Raw genomic sequence first — 22,138 nt, 5'->3', positions numbered from 1 at the left:
CGCCTGCCCGCCCTGTGGCCAATCGGCGCGGCCGCGCGCGGGGGCTGCCGGGAAGGGCCGCTATAAAAACGCCGGTGCTATTTACGCCGTGTGGGTTGGGGAGCGGCAGGGCTTGGGTGTGTGGCTGGTGAGGCGGAGCCGTTGATTTCTTTGCGGCCTTATCGATGCCTGCCCCGTGAGGAGCTTTTGCTGCTGGGCATGGTCCCTCCGCACCTGCTGTAGGAAAGGCAGCTGTGGCAGGGACTTGAATCGCGATGCCCAGTTCGCTTGGGGGTGGTTATTTTCCCCCTTTCTTTCGGTAGAGTCACACCTCGGGTCCCGTGCATGGTTCTGGGCCTCTCAATTCAGGAGCGACTTGGAGGGGCTGGAGTGGCTCCAGAGAAGGGCAGCGAAACTGACGAGGGGTCTGGAGCACAAGTCCTTTGAGGGTCTTTAGCCTGCAGGAAAGGAGGTTAAAGGATGGCTTTGCCACTCTGCACAACTCCCTGATAGAAAGTTATAGCCAGGTGGGGAATTGGCCTCTTCTGCCTGCTAACTAGTGATGGGGTGAGAGGATGTAGTCTTAAACTGCTCTGTGTTGGACATCAGGAAAAACTTCTTTGCAGCAGGGGTGATCAGACACTGGAATGGGCTCCCTAGGGAGGTGTGGAGTCACTGTCCCTGGAGATGTTCAAGGAAAGGCTGACTGTGGCACTCAGTGCCCTGGTCTGGCTGACATCAGGGAGTTCAGTCATAGGTTGGATTTAATTAACTCAGCCCTTGTACAACCTACTTGAGTCAGGTAAGAGAGGGCAGTGGTACCAGAGAGTCAAATAAAAAGTTTCTCTATGGGCCTGCTTGTTCCAGTACAGCAGATGAGCTCTGCTACTAGCAGGCACTGTGCTGTTGGGGCTGGAGAAAGCTGAAGGGCTCACAGGCAGCACAAGGCAGGGGCTGGAAGGGTTTGGAGTCACTGACAGCATCTCCTGAACGTGTCTGTGGTGAGCTTAATGGCAAGGATTGTCCTCATCCCAGGATGCAGAGCCCTGTGGTTGATGCACTGGAGGAAGGGTACTACTTCATCATTGTTTCCTTCCTTGCCCACCTGAGAAGGTTCAACATGTGTAACTAGCCTCGGGGGACCTGGGGGGCATCACTGCCAAGGGAATGTGTGCAAGGAGAGGGTTGATGACAAACAGCTTCTGCTGTCTCTCAGGGTTCCCTTGTGAACAGGCACAGCAGCCTTTAGCTGGCACTTGGGAATGGCCTGTTTAACCTGGGCACTGTAAGAGAAACTGGTGCTGTGCTGGTTCTGATGCATGATCAGTGTTTCTCCCCATTCCCTCATTTGACAGCATTTGCATTGCCAGCTAACTTTAGCCTGACCTTTTCATGGACTACTCTGGTGCCTGTAGAGGAAAGGTTCTGCTTAGCTCCTCTGAGTAAGCAAGTCCCTGGGACTGGCTTGTTCTGTAAAGCGTTGCAAGGAAGATGACTTTTTCTTAGCAAGCAGATATTTGATCCTACCTGGCAAATGGTTTTTATAGCTTGGTACCAGTTCTTGACAGATGACTGACAGTGTGCACAGTCAGAGGCCCATGATAGTTTATTCTGTGGCTGACCCGTACACCTCCACCTCTGATGCTGAGACAGAAGTTCATTTGCCTGAAGTCCGTAGGGAAATTACCTGTGGTTTGGACACCGGGTTGGTCGGGCTTGAACCAGAAGTCAGTTATTTCTAGGCCATAGGTTCTTTTCATGATTGTTTGATAGAGATCCTTGTCACCTACTGTTTTTTTTCATGATCCATTGGGGAATTTGGCCTTTGTGTACAAAACACTGTCAGGTGTTTTGATCACTGTGTGTGCTTCTCCTAGAAGTAGCTTGTAGCCCAAGGGAGAGCACTCATTGAATTTGGATGGGTCTGTGGCCTCAGGTCCTGCTCTGTCAGGTGGGCACTGTTTGGGCATGATGTTAATGAAAGTACTTCAGGAGCTGACTGTTACCAATTTGGTGAGTAGGCAGCTTTTAGTGGATTCAAAACTGATGTTAATCAAGGTAGCCAACAAGCTCTACTGCCAGCAATGACGATCCTCAGTCTATCTGTAAACCACACCTTCCGAAGGTATCTATAGTATGAACTTGCCACCTTCTCTTGTCTTGTGTGTGTTACTGTTCAAAACAGTCTTCATCCCGACATTCATGATGGCCAAAACCCCAGTATGTTTTCTGCATCAAGGGTGAGGAGGTGCCGCAGAAATGCAGCTCTTCTCAGACAAAATGTGGGGACTTTGTTTATGAGTTAAAGCAATGTATTCTGAAATGGTTAGTTTGGTCATAAACATAAACCCTTCCCTCTCTCCTTTCCATTTATTTTTTGCCAAGATAAGGGCCCATACAGGGGAAAAAATTGTTTATTAACTGAATGGTATGAGCAGCTAAAACACCCCATAATATCTTTTGCAGATATTTTTATTGCAGAGATACCTTTTGCAATCAATTCCACTTAAGTCAGACAGTCTTTCAAGTGTGTTTACAGCTGTCAGGAAAAAAAAAAAACCAAGAACTGAGAAAAAATAATAGGAAGCAGTAGCTGGTAATTTATTTTTTTTTTCCCTTAGGGAATATACCATGGGTTTTATTTTTGGTCAAGCTATACACTTGACTGAAGAGTGAATGTAGTTGCCATGCCAGGAAACTGAGAGTTTCTTCAAATACCACAGCATTGACATGATTTACTGAGAGTCCTTCCATAACTTACCCATTAGTTAATTGCATTATAATTTGCTTTTAAAAGCCTTGTCAGAAACTGGGAATAGTATCTAGAAATGTTTGCCAACCAACCATGATGGTATGTCAGTGTTGTCTTTGTTCTAGAGCTATAAGCTGAGTGATATAAAGCATCTATCTACCACAATAAAAACATGGGTTTGTGTTTGCTGTAAAAAAACCAAAACCAACCCAAAAATCCCCAACAACTTATCCTTCCCAACTGATTTGGATATCCAGCTCCTAATGTCAAGAATGTTTATCTGAACCCAGAAGGCTCAGATTCATAAGCAGTGAAAATTAGCAGGTCAAGCCAAATGTGCCAAGTGTCTTTCCTGTTTCCTCTTATGTGGCCTAATTAAGCAAATGGGAACTCTCCCAATGGTGCCAATATAAAAAAAAAAAAAAGTAAAACCAGCAGAGTCCAAACCAAAAGGAGATCCATTTCTTCCATGTAGGACATCTCTGCATAGTCTACACTGCATTTAGGCCAAGTGCAGGCCTTGATGAATTTAGTTTTTGATCTGCCTTACAGATAAAGAATCCTGAAGGGCAAGTCACCTGTCTGGAGTCCAAAAGGAAGTGGCCACCTTAAAAGCCGGACCTTTAGCCTCCTCCTTTCCTCTTGCTGTAGCAATTAACTCCCTTGTGTTTGTCCACAGGTGGTAGTTTGCAGCTGGGCCCATGGGTGTTTGACATGTTACTGTCATGACAGCCCTGATGAAGGGGAGAATTCCTGTTGTGACCAACAATGCTCGCTTTTAAAAATTTTAATGGCTTATTAAAAACCTTAACGAAGGGCCGAATACGGAAAAAAAACCAGCATGCTGTGAATTGGTAACCCAGCAGCCACCAGCTCATGTACAAAATGGCTGCTCCACCTTTTATAGTCCTGGGGGGCGCCTCAGGCAGCCCTGGCCCCCCCAGTGCCTGTCAGTCAACTCTTCCTCGCCGCTCATTGGTGGAGGCTGCTGCTTGCTTGCATTGTGATTGGAGGCCAGGTGTGGCTGTGCCACGCCCCCGTGCCAGCCTTGCCCATCCCAGCTGCCCCAGCCTCGGGCCCTCCCTCACGGGCCCGGCTACCAAAGCTCGCCCTGGGCAACCCTGCGGGGAAAAGGGACTGTGGGGAGAACAGGGGACATCCAAACAACAAATCACAATAATGTAACCGTACATCAATAAAGCTGCTCTTAACATACAATATTCATCCCTTAATTGTGGGAGCCAACCATCGCACCGCCCATCTATAACACTGTGCTCTGGATAGGATTTTCACAGAATGGAGGCCTGCCTGTTCACACAGATAGGGAAATCCAAAGCCTTTGATATGCAGAGGGGGAGCAGAAGCTCCAAAGGGTTTCTGGCCTCTAGCTGTGGTTGGAGAAAGGATGTCTACAAGCCCCATATCAGTGCAGCTGAAGTGTCTGATGCAGGCATGGGTTTGTGTGGAGCACAGGCACCTCCAAGGTGGTGTTGGTCAGGCATCCCTGTTGCAGAAGAAAGCAGCTTTGTATTTCTACCGAGAGAATCCCTGGTTGGAAGGCCTTGAGGCTCAGAGGAACATTGCTCTTCCAAGAACTGTGTGTCTCCAAGCCTATCCTCTGCCTCCATGGGTGCAGCAAGCATTCTTTAAAATCCTACAGCAAAGCCATCAGAACACTCTGTGGTCTGTGTTCCCTGTCCACATGTGCGTTCCTCCTGGTCTCCTCATGTAAAGGTGATTTACTGCCTGAACTGAAAGTTTATCTTGCATCCTTACCTGAGAATATGTATCCAGGAGGCTGCACCTCTCAGAGACCCTGGCTGGCTCTTGGGCACAACAGCTCCAGACTGCTGTGACTTGCACAAGCTCATCTCTTAATCCTAGTGTGACCCACCTTCCTGTCTTCCACAAATAGGGCACAAGCAGCTCCTCCTGCAGTCCTGAAAACCTTTCCTATATTTCACTAGCATTTCGTTGCAAGTCATTTATTTTTCTACACAATTCTTTAAGCTTATGTCTCAGTTGAAAGCTGAATTGTTTAGTTTATTTCACACCATCACAGCATGTGATTTGCTTTAAGCTTGCACTTGGCATTTTGCTGACTTTAAATGAGCAGTAGCTGCTGTGGCAAGAAAATGCAATGGAAATAAGTTTACTTTGTGATATGTTCAGAGAAACTTAATTGAATTAAAAGCCCTATCAGAAAATTGTAGTTTGACTAACAGGAAGCAAGCAAGACCAATTAAGTTCAGTTTATGTTCGGACCCTAAATTATTCCAGAACTTTGAGTTTGTAAATGGAGCAGAACAGAAAATTCAGAGATGTTTAGTAGAATCCAGCAATAACTCTATTAGACAAATATTAATGCTTTGTAAAACAACAGAATATAGAATAGAAAGGGAACAGAGTATTTAAATTGTACAGTAAGGCATTTAATATTAAAATCTTTCTGTGCACTTTGAGATAATTTGTTTGCTTCCTCTTTTCTGAATTGAGAAATATTTGGAAGAGCTCTAGTAAATGGTGCTAGAAATAAAACCCCTTTCCCTTTTGAAGGGTAAACAGAAGATAACACAATGAAGCAACTTGATCCTGAAATAATTAAATTTCTCCAACATTTTACAATGTCAAAACTGTTTTTTCTGTGAACTGCCCATGCTCCCTTTTTCTAGTTTGTTTCAAGAACCAAAAAACCCCTTGGCCTTAAGCATGGGGCACAAACATTCAGCACATGCAACTTCACTTAATGGCTGGCTTGTTAGCAGAGGGAACACATCAGGGATAACAGCTAAGTTCTTATATGTGATTTTAACCTGCCATTAGATGCTCAGTAAATCAAATATTTTCCTCACAGTCAGAAGTGAAGGACCAGTGGGTACCCCCTCAGTGTGAAACTGTGTGGGAAGGACAGACAGAGCTGCCAGTGACCTACAGGAGCCTGTGGTCTTGCCTGAGCAGGACACTGCCTGTGCTGTCTCCTGCTGCATCCCGGAGAAGCCAAAGCACAGAAGGACCACAGCAGGACACCTGGCATGTGCTGACACAGCTGGAAGTGCTGGCTGTGCCCTGCTGTGGTGTGAGGTTCCCTCTGATCAGCTGCAACACGGCAAGATGAGAAGTGATGTTTTAATAGTGCTGAGGAGTCCTGTACCACCGGGAAGCTACTCTGGAGACTTCCCCTGCCTGCATTTTAAAAAAATGAGAGAAAATGCATAATATCCTTGGTTATTGAAGTCCTCTGCTCCAAGGGGCACTCGGACAGACTTTTAGGCCGCTTTTATTACTTTCTGACAGAGGAGGGAGCTGTCAGCTCAGCATTGAGCTTTTCAGCAGGCAGAGGTGCCCACCTGGGAGCTGGCTAAGCTGTCTGGGAAGCCCACTGAAGGGACATGGTCGGCCTGGTGTGCAGGAGATGGAGCGAATTTGGAAGTGCTTAAATCTTCTGCTTTAAGTGCATGTATGGAGTGTTGGTGTTCCTGTACAATGAAAACCGGTGTCATGAGTCTGCAGGGAGAGTGGGAGCAGTGGGCTTGAGAAGCTGTTTGGAGGTGGAACATGTGACAGTGGGATCTTGCAGTTTTTGTTGCTGTAGCAGTGTCCCCCTTTGTTGTACCAAGAGTCCCTGGAAACCTGGACACCACCTTCCTGCCAGTCTCCAGAGCCAGAGCACCCTCCCCTGTGCCACAGCAATGCAAGCAGCCCTTTTATCTGGGAGGCCTGCCAGGCAGCAGAGGCAGGCAAGGAAACAGCTACTTTAAGCTGGTCTGAGGTTCACTCAAGCCAGCGTGGACTGGTCTGAAGTGATTCTATCTTCTGCTTCTCCTGGTACAGCCCTTCAGCAGCCTTCCCGCCTCAGCCAGTGGCAGTGTTGCAAGGTATGGCTTAATTACAACCCTGAAATAAAAAGAATTCCTTCATTAGATGTTGCTTTATAACTGCATCAGTCATCTTCTGTCCAGCTGCTGGTGGCAAAGCTCCAAGTGGGCTGAATGGGGCTGGTTTGGCAGGTATGTGGAGTGGTGGTGGTTGGAGTGTGCAGCTGGGCAGAACAGGGTTGAGTCAGAAGCTCCCAATGACGTTGCTAAATTCAGTTTGCCACAAAGATCTTTTTCTCCTTCATGCTGGAGCTGTCTTTATGCAGTCTTTCTGCCTTCAGAATGTGGCTCAGCCCCAGTTTCTGTGAGTCACACGCGTTCATTTGTTGGCTGTTGGGAAAAGGGGGGTGAGAAAATGTGGTGTCTGTGTTACATGTTTGGGGACTGGTTTCCACCGTGCTTGTCCTCTGGCAGCAGTTAGGTGACAAAGATTGAAAGCATGTCTTCCCACCCAGGGTATTGTTCCTTTATTTCTCGAGCCACAGAGATAATCCCTGTCAGATGACTCCATTTTAAATTGTAGTGAGACCCTGAACTGATGATTTAGGAGCATGCACTCTCTTTGTTGTGGTTCTGGGTTTGGTGTGTTGATTTGTGCCCAAGAAAGATGGATTGTTACTCAGCCAAGGGTAATTGTGGAGGTAATACCAAACGCTGTATGAAATGGAATCTCTTCCCAGCCCCAGTCAGCCCTCCAATACCAAATTTTTCTTTCCCCTGGGAACTGGTGGTAGAAATCAGCAGCCTCCTCTCTGCCTCAGTCAACACACCAGCATCAGCTTAGTGTTAATGTTCTGATCTGGTCTGGATTAATGGCAAACCTTGTGTGTCGTGTACAGCAGAGACTGACTCACATCAGCTGACTTGATCACTTATTCCAGGAAAAATAACACTCAAATTTGCCAGAGAACAGTCCCTGATACACTGAAATATTTATGAAGTTTATTTATGCTTTTGCAACTCAGAATGACAATTTCTGGACATTTTCCTCTAAAATTATTTATACTGAAATGTGAGGATTGTACAAAGAGTCTTGACAGACTCTTTAATTTGAGAAGTGTTTAAAATTGATCACTTGGACCAATAGGAGCCTTTGTACCAGGTAACTCAGACTAATGCAGAGTTGCACAAAAACCTCCCAAGGGAAAACCAAGACACAAACTTGGGATTTTGTCTCTCAATTCCATAGAAAGGTTTTTTAAACAATATTTTAGCCTCAGAACCCAGGAAAGGGCTGTATATATCTGGAAAATAATGGCTTTTCTCAGTGATAGACTTGATGCGGTCCTTTCATCTTGGGCATTTTTTCTCTTTTTTTTGGACAAGAGGCGAAAGTCACAGGAGCAAACACTGCACAGGCATAAAACTTCCCCTCTTCTATGCAAGGAGCAGAGGTTTCATAATTAAATGAAAAAAAGGCTTGCTTTTGAGTTTTGGCACAAGCTCCTGTGGGATTTGTGTGACTGGCACCTCCCCAGCCTCTGCACAGTGTTGCATTTCTTTACAAAAATAGGACTTTTGCTAGTACTGGAATAAAAAGAGGAAAATGTAGGGGAAATGCACCAGGCAAGGGGGAGCAAACTGGGTGTGATGTGTGGTGGATGGCTCTGAGTTAACCGCTACAGCTGAGAACTTCCATTTAATTTACTTAGTAAGGCCATATCCCAAGGCTGGAGACCCTCCTGGCACTCTCAAAGTGATTCTGTAAGGGTTTCTCAGATGTGGCTGACTGATCCTTGACTGGTAGGAAGACCAGAATCGCCTCATAAACTTCTAAAATTTTGGGAAATGGATTTACCTGCAAAACCAAAACTGACCAAACAAAAAAGGTCAAAATATACAAAGTTGAGCCTTATGGCTCCAACCTGGAGGAAAGAAAGGAGGTCACACTGAGGTGGAATAATGTCAGAAGTCACATGTTTAATAGTTTTTATTATGAATGGTGTGTCCACTACAACATGAGGTAGTAGGAAAAGAAGGGGAAATATGCAAGTATAAATAATCAGGGCTTCTGAAAGTCCTTTTGGAAGCCTTCCCCCTCCTCAGATTTACAGCAGCTCCCCACAGATGTTCTGTAGTTAGAAGAGTCTCATGAAGTATTTTTGCAAGACAGGTTTGGTTTTTTTTGCCAGAAAGGAGATGAAAATCTTATACCAAAAATATCTTTTGACTTTAAATTTGGAGTTGTTGTCGCAATGTAATCATGTGGAGAGCTGTCAGAGAGGTTTTTAAAAGCACTGTTTATACATGTGCATTAAAACCAGGAGTACAACATGGCTATAAGAAATTAATTTTCTGGTTTTGAAGCTAGAAATTAAGGTTGGAACAAATGTTCCTGCTTGTTGTTCCTTCTGCAGTCACTCTTGTAAAACTAAAGGAGAACCACTGACATGAAAGCTCTGTTGGTGTCATTACCGCTGGGCTGCTTTGCTTTGTGGAGTGTCAGACTCTGGTTAGAATGACATTGTGTAAGGCTCTTAAAATCCTGCTGAGATCCCTGAAGCCTGTTAGGGGATCCCTCATTAAAAATTCTGGAAGACAGTCTAAATTGTCACTTGCTGTAGAGAATGAGCTTGTTGACAAGCCCACATTAAACCCAGCACTTTTTGTGAGCACAATTTGCAAACCCAGAGAGACAAAGCGTGGTGTGTTCCTGATTCCCTTCTTGGTCCTGTCTGGGTGGAAAATGGAAAAACACTCTGAGTAAACTATCTCATGTTTTCAGCAAGAAAACACCCTAAACTTAATCTAGGCTTCATGTACAAGAGAGGAGGTTAAACAAAAAGACAGGAAGGCCTGGTTTGTTAATGTGTATTCTTCTGTAGCTCAAAGACAATGGAAGATAATCCTCAGGGTAAAGAAGGAAGTACACAGTTGCTGCTAAGGCAATGCAAGTGGAAGGCATGCCACAGGAGGAGAAATAAGAGAATATTTCAATGCAAATGTCCCTAAGAAATACATTTTTTCACCAGGAAAAGGTGTGGATAGTCCTGTGCTTTGTGTGTGTGTGTGTGTATGTGTGTGAGACACAGTGCAGTAGAAGGTACCAATATTCCCAGCATGGGCAAAGGGAGATACTGTCCTCTGGATCAAACACAGGTGTCTGTGAGAAGCATTGGTACCAAGGTAAGAACAGATCCTTCTGAGCACTGGTCCCTGCCTGGCACCTCGGGAGGAATTTGGCCAGACCTGTTTGGTTGTGAGTCAAAGTTGTGCACCCAAGTTCCAAGTGAGTGGAGCTTATAAACAGCTTAAAATGATTTTCAGGGGAGTTCAAAGATGAATAATGCATCTCTTCAGGCTTATAAGTGATCCTTTATTCACAGAAAATCAAAGCCATGTACAAATGTAGTACATTGGGGATGAGAATCTGAATGACTCCTCGTCATTCACAGTAGCTACCAGAGGTGATGTGACATCTGAAAGGAAGGGATGAAAGCTCCATTGTCATTTGTTAAATAAAAACCACCTCAGTATCTTGCTAAACAGCTGATAATCAGAGGTGTAGAATTCCAATCTGCCGTTTAGGGCTTTGATAGCAAAAGGAGGAGCTCATAGGCTACAACCTACAGAAGTTTTTCTTCCATAACTTTATGGAAGTTTGCTTGTAGTATCCATGGAAATTCCCCATGACAGAAATACTTATCCTGCCACTCTGTGTCTTGGCATTACTGAATGTTTTGCCTGTCACTGCCATCCATTCTGTTTGGTGGCTAGTTTTGTTTTAACCTCTAGATCCTCCAACACCCAGGTTTGTGTGGTTCAGGACTGGGACTGGAACACAAGGTGACAAGCTAAAATTGACCCTTCTGGTTTTCAGAGGTAGGAGGGAGAAAAGGTTATGTATCTGTCTGAAAAATTCCTTCATAACTTAAAAACTGCATTTAATTATGAGACCATTTTTGCTAATAGATCCTGGGGGGGCATAGTTTGCTGTTTAGCGTTTGTGACCAAAATAGTCAGTTAGCCATAAGAATAATTTGTATATTTCTTAACACTTTTACATTTTTTCTGAAAAGATGTGTGTGCCTTTTCTTACTCTGTAACACTGGAATTTTTATTCCTGTCATGAGAAAGAAACATTCCTGTCTTGCAGTGGGAAATGAATGTAAATCTGAGGGCAAAGCAATGGATCAATAGTTAATCCTTCAGTGCATCTCCTCTTTTGTGCTAGCAGAGGCACCAAAAGGTCAAGGGCTGAGGTGCTGCCGAGCTCTTCATGCTGTTTGCCTTTCACAGGCCTGGCCCTCGTGGGATGCCAGGTTGTATGTGAGCTTTTCCTTGGTCTCACCTTGAGGTTTTCCCATCGACGGCAGCTGCACTTCAACAAATGAATAATCTTCTAGAAAATGTATCAATCATACAAGATGCTCTATATTGGCAAATATTAAAAGTCTCTGTGTCATTACTGGCTGCTTAGAAGTGGAATCCGTTATGCAGAGGGGTAAACCCATGCTGTCTTGTGTAGCCTTTGTGAACGACTCCCAGAGAGAGCTTCCTGCTCCCAGCAACACTAACCCTGTGCTTAGGGAGGCCAGTGGCTAAAACCTTACTCACTTAAACGAGCCACACCCTGGTCCTGCCTCACTGGACCAAGCAGGACCTAAACAGCCCTTTGAGCCCTCACTCTGTCCACACAGCCCAGTTCTGCCCTCTGCCAGCACAGTCCCTGCCCTCTGCAGTGTCTTTCCTCTGGAGAGAACCTACCAGGCGAGCATTTCCATGTGCCTGTGCTGCCTTCATTCCAGTTTTTCCCACAACTGATGGTCTCCTTTGGTTGCAAGGAACAAAGTGCCAGTCTTGGTTCATCAACAGTAATGCAGAGTTGCTGTTATGGGTATCCAGGAAAGACTTGGGAGTGGAGCCTGTCTGTGTCTATCCTGATGGAAATTCCCCAGGGCTGTGTGATCTGTTCTGGCCTCTTGCCTGCCCCTCTAGGGAGGGTATTTCCATGCAAAGTTAGTCAGAGCCGTTTGTGTTTTGCCATGTTCCCAAGGTGATCAGTATCCTTATCACATCTATTTGCTTACTGGGCACCTGAAGTGACCTTTGCAAAGCTCAGCTTACCTTGTCCAGCAGGTAAAGGCAACTGAGAGAGGAAGGACAACAAAGCTTCTTGTCCTGGAGCAGAGGATGGAGGGTCCAGCAGGTGTGAGCAGAACTGGAAAGCCAAGGATTGGGCCAAGGCTGAGCTGAATATCCCAGCACAGGTACCCTGCTGAGACAATGTGCAGTACTGTGGGAGTGAGATGAGATGACCGTCCTATTGAGCATCATTTCTGCCTGCTAATGCTGGGATGAAGCTGGAATCCTCCACAGAGAGGCTAAAGTAGATGGAGAAATGCTGGCTGGAAGTTGAGAGGTGGGGCAGCTCGCCCACATCTGCTTTTGCTCACAACCCACCTCCACTTCTGACTGCCACTTAGGATTCAAATGAAAAGGGACTGATCTGCATCCTCTGTTAGAGATGTGAGGGGCCCAGGGCCCAAACAAATCTGCTGAGACCAAGTGCCTACCATACCCTGACACGCAGGGCCCTGCTGGAGAGCACATTTTACATCCTTCTGCCTCAGCTCTCCGCAGTGTACTGGTTCAGAGTGAAGACATGAAGCTGGTAAATTAGACCCAAATTTTAGTGTTTGCTGTTGTAATGGAGAAACATAAACGTTACGCGCTAAATGTGTACAGATTTAGAGAACTTTAAGGCTGGAGGAAGAAGTGTCTGATGGCCAGAGCTGGCAGCTACAGGGCTTTTGAGTTCTGTTCCTCTTTTTGCCAGTGATTCACTGCATGGCTCCAGGCGAGACACGTAACCAAGCTGGGATATTTTCTTCCAGCTGCAAAAGAGTTATAATGCCAAATACAAGGAGGGCCTCTGAGGTTTAACTAATTTAAGTTTATGGAAAGCCTTGAGATCCTCACTAGGAAGCTGCTGGAGAAAGGCAAGTATTGAAGTATTGCAGTATTTCACGCTGCTGTTCATAAATGAGCACATTGGTGAAAAGCAGTGCTGGGTTCCCTCTGCAAACAAAAAAACCCCACCAACCAACCCCAGTGAAGGGGGTTGGGATGTTGGGAAATGGATGTGAAACCACAGCAAGAGAGGCCGCAGCACACTCCACTGCTCCTTGTTGCTGCATCTGGAGGTGGCTCATGGACCAACATAGAGCAAACTTCCCCTGTTAAGAGGGTTGAAGAGGGAGAAGAAAGTTCAGAGAGGTGTGAAGGTTGCTTCTTAGCTATCCTCATGCTCCTCTTGTTGGCCACTGCTGTCTGAGATGTCTGGCTGGTTTTCTTCCCAGCTGGGCAGTGGGAAAGCCCGAGCACAGACAGAAGCCAAGATGTTTCTGCCAGGTTGCAACAGCCCCAGCGATGGAACCTGCAGCTCTTTAAAACCCTCTCTGGGTTTCTTGGGAAGGACTTGGGTGCTGCAGAGCAGCTTTGCCCACTGCCCTGACCGGCCGGGCCAGGCTGTGTGGTCAGGGCCGTGACGCTTGGCTGGTGCAGGGTGGCCCTGTTTGTCCAGCAGCCGAGGGAAGGGGCCGATTCACCGGGCGGCTGCCAGGGAGCCTGAGGCTCGGCTCAGCCAGCAGGGACGTGCGCCGGAATGTGCGCCAGGACGCTGCAGCCCCACAGGCTGTAGAACACAGTGTTGTTTAGAGTTCAGCAGTGCCCTGGAGAGCGCGCGGGCTGGGAGGGGAGAGTCGGGAAGCAGCCAGGAGCCAGCAGTGTGCAGCCCCGTGGAACCTCAGAGGGGATTCGAACCTGGCTCACTCACCCCGAGGCCAGGCCGTGCCGCCGCCCGTCCGCCAGGGGGCGCTCTCCCCACGGGGCGCAGCCGCGGCCCCGCAGGGAAGCGCAAACCCTGGGGATGCCCCGCCCTGGCCCCGCCCCGACTGAAACCACGCCCCCTCCGCCCTGCTACCGCGGCCCCGCGCCCCGCCCATCCCGCTGGCCCCGCCCCCAGACCCCGCGCGCAGCCGCCCCCTGGCGGCGGGGCGGGGCGGCGCCGGGATCGCTCCGGGCCGGCCGCACCGGGAGCCCCGGTGAGAGCGCGGGGGGTGCCCGGGGACCCCGCCTGGCATCGCGGCGGGGGCGGCTCTGCGGGGATCCGCGGGGCCCGGCAGGCAGCGCAGCGCCAATCCGGTGCCCCCAGGCCGCGGCCTGCTCGGAGCCGGAGGGCGCCGGCCGGCTCCCGCAGAGCTCCGGCGGCGGGCACGCCCGCGGCGGGGGCTGCACCGGTGCCGGTGCGAAGGGCGCTGCCTGCGGGGCCCAGGGCTGCGGCTCCCGGCAGGCAGGCCGGGCTGCGGGGCCGCTCGGGGCAGACCCTCACCCTCCGCCGAGCACGGGCACCGGGAGGGTCGACATCCCGGCCGGAAAGGGGAGGTGACATCCCCGGCCCGTGAGGAGGGCTGTGGGGAGCCGGCGGTGCCTCCGAGTGCCGGCGGGGAACGAGCCGCGGAAACTGGGAAGAACAGCCAAAAATACCCTGCTCTCCTCTGGGGCGGCTGCCATCAGGGCCCTGGGGCTGGGCGTGGGGCTGGCAGCTCGGGGGAATCAGCGGAGCCGTGATTGGGAGTGCCAGGTCTGTGTTGGTTACAGGGAGGAGCTGCGGGAGCGGGGCTATCCCTCCGGGAGCTCTCGGCTGCCCGGGCACCCGGGAGCAGCTCCGCGCGCGGCTCAGCTGGCCCCGGGGACGGCAGGGCTGGGACGCACCAGCAGAGGTTCCTTTCCCATTTCCATGTTTCTTGGTGCCCGTGCATTCAGCCGCAGAGTTTCGGGAAGAAGTCTTGGCCTGCGTGGTCCTGCAGGAGGAGGTTCTCCTCGGGACACCTCTCCTTTGGGGAGCCGGTCCGAGGTGACCGGGTGCCTTACGGCTGCTCGGCAGCAGCTGTTTTGCTTTTGGTCCCGTGAGTTTGAGAGGAAGCAATGATACTTATTTTTTCCTGCTGCAGCGCCACAGATCCCGCACCCCTGTGGATCAGATGTCTTGAAGCATTTCTGGGCTGAGCTGGTTTTTCAGGTGAGTGGGGTCATGGTGTGCGATGGTGCCTGGCTCAGGAGCGTGGCCCCAGTTTGGGCTCAGCAGGGCTTGGTTTTGCCATATATCTGGTTGCTGGGCTCAAGCAGAGTGGAGCTGCCTGCACTTCCTACCAGGATGTGGCTTTTCTCTTGTAAAGCTGAGTGAACAAGCAGCAGCCTTGGTGAACGACGCTTTGTGGACAAAGTATGTTTATAACAGAGGTAAAGGTGGATTGTTTACTTCACTGCTCACTTGCAAACCTATCTTCTGTGAAAGTCCCAGGGGAGCATCACAACCATTCCCTGTGCGACCAGAGCTGTGTTTCAAGGGAATATAAAACACAAACAACTCTTCTGAAATAGTTTGGGTTGCAACTCCCCAGAGTGGTTACACTTGGTGGGTGAAAACAAGCAGGAGACATTCACCAGGCTGCTGTGTCCCACAGTCAGTGCAAGAGAAAAGATGCCAAACAAAACAGGAAGCCTTTGTTGAAGTTATAAAAACTCTTTTAGTTTAAAAAAAGCCATCTAAAAGGAATACCAGTAATTCATTGTACCTGAGCGTGTTGGGAATGCTTTTTCTATCTGGGTCTTCTGCTTCCTCTGAACCTCTCAGGGTGCTTGGATCTGGATCTGAACTACTGTGGTCCTCATTTGGGTCATTGCAGGAAGGTCTGGGCTTCAAGATCTATTGACAAAGGGGCTGCCCTGGTTAGAGTGGGTTTGATTCCTATAAATGATAAATTATTTTATTATGGTTCCCTGCTCCTTAGCCCAGTGCTATGTATCTGCTATCTGTTGCATGACACAGGCTCCCAGGGTGGTTTTTGGTCTCTCCTGGGTGCAAAATTGGATTTGAACAGTTTTGAGGGGATAGAGATGATGCCTCTCTGTCCTCCCTTCAAAACCACCTCATTCCCAAGTGGCGCTGAAGCAATATAATTTGTACCTGGTGACCAATTGGAACAGGCTGATGCAATGTGACACTAATATACAGAAGGCTTCTGGGGGGTTTCCACTCTATTAAGCTTCACACATAAGAAGAATTGGAAGAGCGTGCATTTTGCTGCAGATAAATCACTTTAGAAAGCAGTTCTTTGCCCATGTGGTAGTTTGACTGCCCTTCTTTTTCTTCTCTGCTCTTGCTGCCAGTGCCTCAGGAACCGTGGTGCTCCAGGTGTCCATCATGACTGACTGGGTGCTGCTGGGGCTGATCGCGGTGCTGGCTGTGCTGCTGCTGCTGACCATCTTCGGTTTTGTCGTCTACTCGGGGCTCTTCACTGAGGTGGTTGTGAGTGCTGGCTCCCCCCCTGTCGGCAACATGACACTGGCCTACAAGTTCAGGGTGGGCCCGTATGGAGAATCCGGGCAGCTCTTCACAGATGGCTGCAGCATCTCCTCGAAGCTCTGCTCCATCGGTGTCTACTATGACAACCCTCACACGGTAAGGCGTGCCCGGAAAGGCCTGCACACTCTTGTGGTTCCCAGCTTGGGATGCTCTTTACTTGTGTTTCAGGCATGTGCACCTCATCCTCTGTAGGTGAGCACTGGGATACACAAGGACTCCCAGATCTACAGAGGACTCTGTGTGGGGAAAAGCACTAAAGCAGATGGGGTTTTGCATAATCCAGACTGAAAGGCGCTGGGCAAGCAAAGCTTGGTATCTTCTGATAGCCTCTGCTATCTATATCTATACAGGGTATCAGCAGGATAACAGAGCTGGTTATGGAACAGAAGCCAGTGTTCATGACCCCAAGGTGAGGCATTCCTTGGCATGTTCCCTGGAAGTGCAGCCAAGGCACCTTCTGGACTTGCAGCTCTGTGGTTGGAAGCAGATGGTCTCTCTTCTCAAAAGCTTGGTCTGTTCTCATCCATACTCCTTCTCTCATTTCTAGTGCTCTCATGTGTTTCTGAGCTTCCCTGTAGTTCTTCCATCCCCTGAGAGTTCTTACTGAAACCTCAGGTGCTTCGTGCTGAGGGCTCCTGTCTGATGAAACAGTTGCTCCATGATGCTCCTAATGGCAAAGCGGTGAGCAGAAAGCACGCTGCCTGATGGCTGCCAGCCAGAGCCCAGCACTCCATGGGAACAGTTGAAGGCAAGGAACAAACAAAAGTGCATCAGAATTTGCTGGGGGGGTGGAACCTGGCTGCTGATACTAAATGGCTCTGGGATTTCCAAATAATGGCATGTGGGCATTTGTCTGGGGCAGACAGCCTGGCTCCCCAGTAATTCTGCAGTAGCTAGTGTGACCGTGGAGGAATCCATGGGGAGGAGGGACAAAAGAGTGGCCAGCAGCTGTGCATGTGTGTTTGGGCTCGTGTGTTGGGGGCTGGTGCAGGGCACAGTGCTTGGGCTGATAGCTCTCACCCAGTGCTTCTGCTCTGGGGGTGTCTGGTCCTGTTTTAGAAACCTTGTTCTGTTGCTTGCAAGATGGTTCTCCCAAGGATTGGACCTGCTTTGAGGGAAGAACTTGTCCATGAAAACATAGTGCTGAGTGAGCAGTGATAGGAAGATATTGGAGGTGAGAAAGCACTGAGCTTGGCTGTGCACAGGGGAGCCTGGTGTGTTCACCTCCTTGTGTCCTGTGATGCCCTGACTTGTCTCTACCTACCTGGGTCACAGGAGGCAGAGAAGACACTGTGATGTCTTCTTGGCCTGGGAAGGATGATGGCAAGGATGACTTCTCTCCTTAGGATGAGCTGGGCAGAGGCAGGGTTTGACTAGGCATGCTTGGACACTTGTCTGGAGGAAGTGTCATATTTGGAGAAGGAGCCATGGTGCCCATGTGGTCAGAGTGGCCATTTCATTGCCACTAATTTGTATCCTTGTGTTGAGGGCCTCACCTGGAGCTGAGAATCTCAATGCTGCTGCTTGTTCTGCCGTGGTCTCTGGACACAGAGAAGGCAAACAATGCTGTGAGAAGGGCTCAGTGTCCATCCCCAGTGCTGTCCTACTCCAGGGATGTGATGTGCACATGCCTGTGGTTGCCCTGCAGCTTTTCAGCTGACATTGTATCAAGGGTGTTGTGCTTTGGCTTTTTGTTTGCCAAAGCCTGGGCTGGTAAAAGCCTGTACTGCTGAGGCCCACGGATACTGATAAGGATATTTGTGGTAACCTCTGCCCTGGCTGGCACAGGGAGTGCTTTCCCTGGTAGCAGCAAGTAAGGCTAGGAAGGAGTAACTCTGACCTGACCCTGAAAATTTGAGCTGTCAGTGCACAGTCAAACTGCCTCCCCTTCCAGGTCATGTCTTTTTTTTCTCCTTTTCCTGCACGTGCTGCATCTCTGCCTTCACTGTGTGGCTGGAGAAGGCAGTGGGGCTGCAGGCCTTGTCTCTGGTGGCCATCCAGGGATTTGGAAGCCAACTGTTCCTCCTTGTGGCAAGAGTCTAACCTGCCCTCCAAGGCTTGGCAGGCAGCCCCATGGACCTTGCTCTTCTCTGGAACATCTGTCTTTGCTCATGACATTGAGCAGGTGACATTGGCCTGATCCTCCTGTCTTTGTAGCCACTGTGGTAGCTGGGGCACAGGGGGGCTGTGAAGGATATAACTGCAGTGCCTGCAGCTCTGCATAGTGACAGGAGCCTCCCCTCATCTGCCATCCACAAACACAGTGTCAGACCTGGTCTGCTGGAGCAGCTGGAGTGCTGGTGGGACCTTCTGTGGGCTCCTGAAGTGATCCCCCCAGAGATCCACATCTCACCAACAGGCAGGTCAGGCCAGGCAGGGTGCTGGAAGTGAGAATGTGTTTGGGCAGATGGTTCTCTTGCCTGTGGGCAGGTGAAGAAAGGGCCAGTTGGGGCTTGGTTTCTGGGCTGGAGACTGCAGTGCTCATACCTGACATGCTGGCTCAGGTGCAGAGCACCCTAGGGTCCCGTGTGGCTCCCTGTGCGCTCATATCCACTGAGCCATGATGGCATGGGAGATGGTGTGCACTGCTGGCTCTTCATTCCTGGAGGTTCCACAGGGTGGGATTGGTCACCCAGGCTGCCTTTCCCCTGAGAGGAAGAGATTATTTCCTCCTCTTCCTCCTCATTCTCAGTGCTCTCCTGACCTCAGTGAAGCGCCCTCTGGCAGAGCTGGCCCGCCCAGAGCTGGCCACTTGCCACGGATGTTGACTTGTCTCCAGAAATAGACCTTTTGTCATCAGGCAGCAGAACGTGCTGGCTTTGTCCTGTGGTGTTGTGGAACACTGGAGGGCTCTGGCCAGCCAGCCATCGCCAGCCATGGCTCCTGGGGGTTTGGTGCCCCCAGCTCTGGGGCAGGAAGGGGCTGCTGGCCAGCAGGTGCCATGTGGCAGTTACTGTGCTGGTGGAGAGCTCTAGGAGAGGTGGCTAGGAGAGAGGATGGGAATGCTGAGCTGGAGAGCAGCAGCTGTATGCTGCTTTTGGCTGGGAGTGGGGCTGAGGGGAGCCCCATGGCCTGGAGCATGTGGGCTGCCTTGGGGTCATGCCAGGCCTCAGGGCAGCCACTGCCACCAGTGTCCCTGGGGCTCCCTGCTGACTCCTGGCTCTCCAACATTCACACAAGGATGCTCACCGAGTGCTGCCCAAACCCTGCCAGCAATGTTTTATGTGTTTTAATGGACAAGATTAATATTAATTTCAACTGCTTTTTTTTTTTTTTTTTTTTTTTCCTTTTTATTTAATATTTAGCAGCCCAGAGGACTTCTCCCTCCTTTTCCCACCTCTGGCAGGAACAAAAATAACTCCTCAGCGAGGACTGGATGTGGTGGGTGGGTTTGTACTCAGCACCAGCCAAGCTTCTACTCATGTATAGCTCTGGGTACATGTCAGGGCCTTTTGCTTGCAGTCCGTGTACTCAGACAAAAGCCCGTGTCCAAATGTTGGATGGATAAGGCCAAAATGCTCCATGAATGCAGAAATGGGTTTTGTTCCAATTGGTGAAGCTGATTGATAGATTAAGTAATAGTTTCCAGAACTTCTCTGTCAGGATGCTTGGAGGACTAGAGACTTTGATCAGCACCTAACCTACCGTAAAAGACAAATCTGTTAAGGGAAAGCTGGTTTTAAATGGAGTTTTTCCTCTTTTCCTTTTTCCCATTTTCTTTTTTCCTCTTTTCCTTTTTTCTTTTTCCTTTCCATGGGGAGAAGGCAAATCTGCCTTGTTGCTACCCTTGGAAAGATGTCTCTGGGGCTGCATGTTGTGAAAAGGAAAGGTAAAAGGAGAAGGGAGGAAGAAAACATGCCTGGCCGAGCATTGCTGCCCACTCCAGCAGCTCCCGTCCTTCCGACAGTTGCTTTGGGACTGGGATTGAACTATCTTTGCTCAGGACATAAATGGAGATTGAATATTTAAAGGAATTTAATCTAGATTTCCATATCTCCTTGTTTAATCTGGCTCTTTTCCCAGGGATGCCATTTTCAGCTGCCTCTTGCTGTCTTTGTGGTGGATCTGCTTCTCCTTTCCTGCCCGGAGTGCTGATGGATGCTGGGCACAGCCCTGTCTGCAGCTCCCTCTTGCAGCACAGGAGGGCAAGAGCGAGCCATGAGACGTGTCCCCAGCCTGGTGGATGCTGCTCCACAGGCTGCTTTCTTCTTTCCATTTACCTCTGCTTGTGTTCTTCCTCCTGAACGGTCCTGCCGTGCGACATCAAAAGGTGTTTAAGGGAAAGGCAGGGCAAGGAGTGCGGAGAGAGTGGTTACACTGCAGGAGGAAGCTTTGGTGAGCTTTAGAACAGCAAAGTTAGGGATGAGATCAGGAAGCACAGATCACCTTGTGGTGTTCCATTGGGATGGGAGCTGGTAAAACTCTGGCCTTGGTGCATCCTCTCTACTTCACATTGTCTGTGTGAGAGTTTTGTGACATCTTTGTGCCCTTAGTGGGCCATCACTGTGCTGGTAGCAGGGCTTTGAGCACCCCCCTTGCTGGGCTAAGAGCCCTGCACCCCCTGTCTTAATGGGAGGCATTCTCAAATCTGAAAAGAGCATGTTTTAGGTTTTTCTTATGTTGTTTGGGTTCAGGATAGAAATGAGTATGTTTCTCTTTGTGTTACTACAAGCAGCTGGGTGACTGAATGCAGGTCTTGCCTGCCTCAGTTTCCCCACCCCAAAACAGCCATAATGAGTGTGCCTATTTTGGAAAGACCTGGCAGCCCCTGAATTTTTCTTCAGCTTAGTGCAGGTGACCCATGGGGGTTGGTGGCATGTGCACATGGCTGCCAGGGGACTTCCTCAGGGGTGGGGTGGAGGCAAACTGGGAAAGCTGTGATCACATCTCTGAGCCCCCTCCCTGAGCTGCAGGGGTGTCCTGCAGAAGGGGATGGTGGTGACCAGCTATTGACAGAAAGGTGTCTGATGCAGGATCAGGAGAGATGCTTCCTGCAGTGACTGTCACCTATGACAGGTTTGAGTGAGCAGCTTGGTGGGGTTTAGCTCTTCTCTGCTGTGCGTCCCTCTGCCCTCTAAGGAGAGGAGCAGACCCTTCCCCACTGAGCTGTGCATTTGGGCCGGGGGGAGTGTAGATGATTGAGGCCTGGATCAGCCTGGGTTAGGACTGGGCTCCCGTTTTGGTGTGCTCAATCCTGCTGGGTTATTGCTTTTACTGGTTTATGATCATCTCCTGCCTCCAAGCTCAGCAAGTTGAGGTTTTGGCCAGTGTCAAGCCTCTCTCTTCTTCTGACACTGTCTCTCCCTTCAATCAGGTGTCTCCAGAGAAGTGCCGCTTTGCCATTGGCCGCATCCTGAGCGAGGGAGACGCAAAGCCATCGGAAGAGCAGATCAAGCGGTTCCAGAAGTATGGCTTTAAGATCTTCAGCTTCCCTGCTCCCAGCCACGTGGTCATGGCGACCTTCCCATTCACGACACCATTGTCCATCCATCTGGCAGTCAACCGTGTCCACCCAGCCCTTGACACTTACATCAAGGTAAGCGAGTGTGGCGTGAGGAGCATTGCATGTGTTCAGTGGGCTGTCAGAGGCTTCTCTTCCTGACAGCTGATGGGGCTGCTCTGACATGTCATGTCTTGATGTTTTCCCTTGGGCACTACCATCAAGATCTCCTCCTTTTGCAATCTGGCAGGTAGTTCCCCAGCAGGGATGTCCTTCTATTCACTCGGTAGGCACAGGGGTGTCTTCTCTGCTGTTTTGTGTTTATGAGAAACAAGTTCTCATCTAATAACTTGCTGCTTTTCTCCTTAACACAGAGATAAAAGCTGATTTCCCATTGAGTCTCTTTCTTGTTGTTAGGATCTGGCAGGTATGTGCCCTTCGGTGTAATGCTTTGTGCCATAGAACTTCTGTTTTGAGTGCCAGCCTCACCGGTGGGGCAGCTGTCTTCTTCAGGGACAGGAGGAGAAGTTAGAAACTTTCTGGCCTGTGGGCTTATGAAAACTTTCTTTCAAGCAATACATTGAAATTTGTGGATCTGGCTGGGCAGCTGGCTGCTGTGGGCTGTGTTTGCCCTTGCCCCTAGTGGCCATCCCTGCTGCTTGTGGTCTTTTTGAAGCCAGCTCTGCTGCTTTGCTCTGGCTGCCAGAGCAGCTGTGGCAAGG

At 49.6% G+C, this 22,138-nt stretch overlaps 1 protein-coding gene across 2 annotated transcripts in view; it reads left to right on the top strand.

Moving 5' to 3' along the window:
- The first annotated feature begins 13,540 nt into the window (after positions 1-13,540).
- Positions 13,541-22,138, top strand: part of TEX264 (testis expressed 264, ER-phagy receptor) — a 39,131-nt gene continuing 30,533 nt past the window's right edge. Inside the window, exons 1-4 of one of the 2 annotated variants that reach the window (XM_058845216.1) lie at positions 13,541-13,652; positions 14,562-14,629; positions 15,781-16,072; positions 21,291-21,512. In XM_058845216.1, the coding sequence (XP_058701199.1) occupies positions 15,815-16,072; positions 21,291-21,512 (480 nt within the window). In that variant the 5' untranslated portion in view covers positions 13,541-13,652; positions 14,562-14,629; positions 15,781-15,814. Of the gene's footprint in view, positions 13,653-14,035; positions 14,192-14,561; positions 14,630-15,780; positions 16,073-21,290; positions 21,513-22,138 lie in introns of those variants that run through there. The other variant, XM_058845217.1, reaches the window with a different exon arrangement.

This window comes from Poecile atricapillus, chromosome 9 (genome assembly GCF_030490865.1).
Source record: "Poecile atricapillus isolate bPoeAtr1 chromosome 9, bPoeAtr1.hap1, whole genome shotgun sequence".
NCBI lineage: Eukaryota > Metazoa > Chordata > Aves > Passeriformes > Paridae > Poecile > Poecile atricapillus.
The sequence above is the reverse complement of the archived record's forward strand: the minus strand, read 5'-3'. Positions and strand labels throughout refer to the sequence as shown.